Genomic DNA, 5309 nt, shown 5'->3' on the forward strand with positions numbered 1-5309 from the left:
GTATATATGCATATAAATCAATAAAATTGAATATCGTAAAAACATTGTATAAAGTACAGACAGTAAATAGTGTGAATAGTGTGTCGTATACTACACGTCCGATAGCTGTACGAGCAACAGCGTGTATTGTGCTATAGCACATGATAGGTAGGTGAAGAAATGCCAAAAAAAGTACTTTTGGTCTGTGACAGTGGAATAAGACCGTTTTGTAATACTTGGCTATCATATAGAAGCTTTCGCCTATTAAATATTTGATACCCATTACTTCCCAAATCATCATCAGCTCGCTTGGTGAAGTATTCAAGTATATCTGTATATGATCTTAAATGATAGGACACGGATCGTAATAGCCATCCTCTGGTCTGCCGCCGCGAGCGTGATAATATGGATATGCTTTATTCGTGATAATTATTTAATATACTACCTATTCGGACAGGTATGCCCTCTGTAGCCCTAGCAGAATAGCTAATAACAAGAACATACATGTGTACTTTATGTTATCTTTGGTCGTTTGTGTCAATCCATTCACATCGCTCGTAGCACTCCTGATTTCCTGCTTGATCAGGAACTTTTCCCTCGCCGGGAGACTCTTATAATGTTGAGCGACATCTAATCCACGGCTGTAATCTGAATTAGAATATGTGGCGACGGCCACGATTTTGTTAGAGAAACTGACACTACGACTCAACCGAGTGCTTGCCAGGTTATTCTTATTCGATGGTAGTGTTAGACATGATTTAGTACGGCGATGTGCTTTGTTGATTGTGCGGGTTGCTGGTCCTGGAGTCGTCCCCTCTGTATATGTAGTGGTTCGATTTGCTGAAGTTTGCATAGAATGTTCTTTGTAACTGTACTTTTCGGTTAGCGCTTCTTCCAGGGCCTCCGATACCGCTAAATGTCCCAATGAGGATGTCGTACGAGTGACTGAACTCCCTGTTGCTTGAGTAGAGCTCTGTTCGTCGACAGATTCATCGATGTAAGTGATTGCAATATCATTGTCCGTATATTTCTTGATTATACTTTTAGAATGTTGAGGTAAAGCATTAGGATGGTGAATCCCGGCGGCAAACACATCTATCGATTCCAACATGATGAAACGTTAATGTGTTTTGTTTCATATTCCAATAGATGTCTTATTGCTTATACAATCGTTTGAGAGTATACAATGACATCTGTTTCCGTCAGTAGTATATATGTTTATATATATAAGGTCTAATATTTTTTGTAATCGACATTCGACAACACGATACCGATACAATGAATGGAATTCTTGGATTTGGGTATGAATATGTATACAGATAATTTTTTCCTTTTTTTCCATATCGCGAGTTCGTAGAAATTTTATTTATAATGTATGTACGTAGCCTTCCTCTGATCCTCACTCTCCCTCTCTCTCTAGCTCTCTCTACTCTAGAGACAGTCGACACTCTACTACTACTCCTAGGAGCGTAGAGAGAGAGTAGAGTTCCTCTTCTCCTTTCCGCCATTTAAAAAGCGGACATGGATGTCTCCCAAAGTTTCCCACCACTCCAGAGTCCAGGGCGACAGCTCCGGCCTCCGAGAGGTCTCGAGATAGAGAGAGGCCGCCCACCAGAGCGAATAAATCCAGCTTCTAGAAGTGCCAGGTCTCTCTCTCTGGCAGATATCACATGATTTTAACTCTATGTATGTATCGAGTATTTTGTTTTTTTCGAAAGGGCCTCCCTGCCCTCCCACTATATGAGAGTGTATGTACGCTGTACATTGTACAGCGTATTTAGTATTTATTTACACTGTTTTCATATGCATCGCAGCGCCACAGCGGCGGTAAGCTCACACGGTGAGTGGTGCAGTCCGCAGTCACAGCAGTGTGTACTGTGTAGTGTGTAGTGACTGCAGCCAACAGTCTCTCAGTCAGACAGTCACAGTCTGTAATCTTTATTTATAAGTACACTTTTTGGCATTCTTTGCCCAATCGGACATCGTCATGATCGTCGCGCAGTCCTATATATAAAAGAAAGTAAAATATTGACAATTCTGTAAAAGTATTCAACCAACAAAAACGCGACTACAAACTGATATGGGCGTATGGCACAATCTGGAATCTCAGTGAGCAACTCAGAGTTTATTAGTATGATCAATAGTACTCCTTATAGATTTTCTAGTATGCCAAGTTGTCAACAGTGGAAAACAACAATACTGTGTTTAAAACAAAAAAAAAATGGGTTAAAAGTATATCAATTTACCGCGCGACACGGGTCTCTTTTTTTAAAACAAACAGCAGTAAGTAAAGTTTGTACATGCAGTACTACATATATATAAATTGTCTTTTGTAAAAAATATATATATTATACAAACAGTACATGCAACCAGATTTAAAAAAAAAATACATTGCCTCCTATACATATTTTTTGCAGAATAATTGAAGTCCGTTACAGCCCCTGCCAGGGACTCTGGTGGGGCGGGCGGCCCTTCTTAAGTTCTTGGCCCGCTACTCTCACTGTTGGCGCCAATTTTATTATAAATAGAAAAATACCGTGTGTACATAAATGATTACTGGCTCTGTCTGGGCCCTAAAAAAGCTCATTGAGTCGAATTGTCAAGTGAGTATATTTTAAAAACAAATATTTTAGACTCCTTACAAAATGACTCAATGAGGCTAAACACAAGTAAATATGGGTCATGAAGTCACGGACTCGTGAGTCGTGCGTGGACTCGTGGCCCTTGCTCCATGGTTTTTTTAAAAAGAAATGAGAGTCATACTCTCTTTTCTTGCGTGGGTGTGCACTATTTAAAAAAATTTAATAAAACCCAGCACTCCAATGGTTGTGAATTTTATAGTGTTCTTTAAAATACAACCCGGGTCCACCGAGGGGTCCGGGCCCCGGGGTGTTCCTCCTGATTCCTGTTACCTTCAAGGCTTCAACTGCCCTGTCCCACAAATATTCAAAAATAAACCAAGATACTCGATCGTTCTACAAAATATCGTACTCGATTAATACACAAAAATATCGTATAATAGCTGTATAATGGAGATTTGAGAAGGCTATGAAATAGCCTTCTGAAAATCAAACAATTATCATAGCCTTCGGCTTCTTGTACTTAATTTTAGAAGGATATGAAATTATCCACAAGCCTTTCCCGTGTTACTGTTGACTCAAATTTCGTAAATAAGTGTATGCTTGACAATAGATCGCTCTAGCCTGGCGGGCAGAATAATATCGATTGCATTGTACTTTATATTAAGGTCACAAGTAGCTAGCAAGCAACAAACAATGGTTTTGCATATGCCTGTAATATTGAGTTCACAGTGAATTCGGCCATTCGATAGCCAACAAATTCGACGATTGCCATATCGCTCTTGCGATATTACGAAGTAGTTGCTTTGGTAAGAAATAAAAAATATCATCAATCGAAACTGACTCTAAATATGTGAAACGAACTCATTTTTAAGTACAGCACACAATTGCCAGAATCTCTATTTTGTAAATTTTAGTCCATTCAGAGGACATTCACAGAGTTTAACAGCGCAGCGGCAGTGGGAGTGGTCGAAATTAAGACGGCACCAAAAGTCTAGTCCTGCAAAATAGTACCTTCTCATTCTATCGTGCTCGTACTCAACCCTCGTTCAGTCGAATGCGTAAATTGATATGAAACATATCCGAGAGTACCACCCATCAATGATCGTCACTAAGCCAACAAGTTGCATTCCGTCCCCATAATGTTTCTGGTGCACTAAATTCTATGGGAAACTTCAAATGCTACCATTTGTAGTTGCACAATTGATTGAAGGTGACAATCCAACATATAAGTATTAAAGTGGTCCTATCGCTGTGCGAATTCATTTTAATATGCCATGAGAATGCTGCGTGCCAGGTTCTGCTGTGTTTTGGTAGACGTTTTAGTGCAACACGGCAATGGTTGCTAGGCAGTACGGGCACAGCTTCAGGAGCTATCACTCACTTATAGGAGGCATCTTTGACTCACCTGATATTGCAGTGTTAGTGAGCAAGTACAGCCCCAATCGCCGATATATCGTTTGTTCGGTATCGTCGAAGAGATACTCTAATTCCAGAGTCTCAGACAGAGTTTTATGCTAACATCACTTCAAGGAAGTGCTGTAAATGGAGCCACGTTACCAACACTAAAATAAAGTGTCGTAAACGAGATTTAGCTTACAGCACCCTAAAAACATGTTGTAAAAGTGGACAGTGTCGTACTCTAGTGAGGCGATCTTCGCAGCAAACCTTGATGCGCGTCCTATAAATGGTCGTGAAGTATATATCTTTGTATCGCAGAGTGCGCTTTGTGGCCTTGCCAGCACGTTAACAATAGACGTGTTACTAGATGAATGGTCAGAACTAACCGGCACAGTGTATCTTTTAACGAAGACGAATCACCGAAAAACTAGCTCAGCAGCACCTCTGGAAACCGGATAGTCATTTTGTGGACCGGATCAGAATTGGAGAGTACCTGAAAGTAAGGGAGCCGAGACCATACGAGGGGTCATCATTATAATAATAATAATAACACACCACGATTACAAGGAAACGATACGTACAGACACATATACATACACACACACACACACACATATATATATATATATATATAGATACACACACACACACACACATATATAGATAGATATAAATATATATATATATATATATATAACAGATATATATAGAAATTGACATATATATGATTACATATTTAGATATGTATAATGTTCACAAAAATAAACCTAGTGACGATTGTGTACGGCTTTTTCGGTTGATATACAAAATATATATCCTGACATGCGATGCTTGCCACACAAAACAAAGTGCATCGAAATCTCAATATTTTAGTAGAGATACCACACGCTTGTAACCCACACACAATACACACAACTCACAGTCATGGATACGTGATGACAAGGTCAAACGATACAAACACGATAAATGCTTACCTGTCCGAACTCATCGCGAGATATCTTTCCATCCCCGTCTTTGTCGGCCTCGCTAATAGTTTGTCGTACAACCTACAGTAGATTAAGGAGTATTATTCAGCAGGTGCTGGATGCTGAAATATAGAAAACATCAAGTTCGTATATAGTAATAATCAAAACCATTGACACAAAAACTAGGTGTTCAAGTTTACAATGTAATCATCAAAACCATACACACAAAAACTAGGTGTTCGAGTTTACAAATATTATATATATATATATATATATATATATATATATATATATATATATATATATTCATATATATATATATATATATATATATATATATATATAGATATATCTATATATACATATATATATATATTTATATATA

At 38.5% G+C, this 5309-nt stretch overlaps 1 protein-coding gene across 1 annotated transcript; it reads right to left on the minus strand.

Annotated features, from left to right (window-relative positions):
- Positions 1 to 397: 397 nt before the first annotated feature.
- On the minus strand, positions 398 to 1157 carry SARC_12874 (hypothetical protein). The gene has a single exon (XM_014293011.1). The coding sequence runs from the start codon at positions 1088 to 1090 to the stop codon at positions 425 to 427; it is 666 nt and encodes a 221-aa protein (XP_014148486.1). The 5' UTR covers positions 1091 to 1157; the 3' UTR covers positions 398 to 424.
- Positions 1158 to 5309: the final 4152 nt, after the last annotated feature.

Source organism: Sphaeroforma arctica (assembly GCF_001186125.1).
Source record: "Sphaeroforma arctica JP610 unplaced genomic scaffold supercont1.2671, whole genome shotgun sequence".
Classification (NCBI taxonomy): Eukaryota; class Ichthyosporea; order Ichthyophonida; genus Sphaeroforma; species Sphaeroforma arctica.

Coding starts and splice junctions, on each gene's coding strand:
- SARC_12874 (XM_014293011.1), bottom strand. CDS start 1,090: ATGTTGGAATCGATAGATGTGTTTGCCGCCGGGATTCACCATCCTAAT.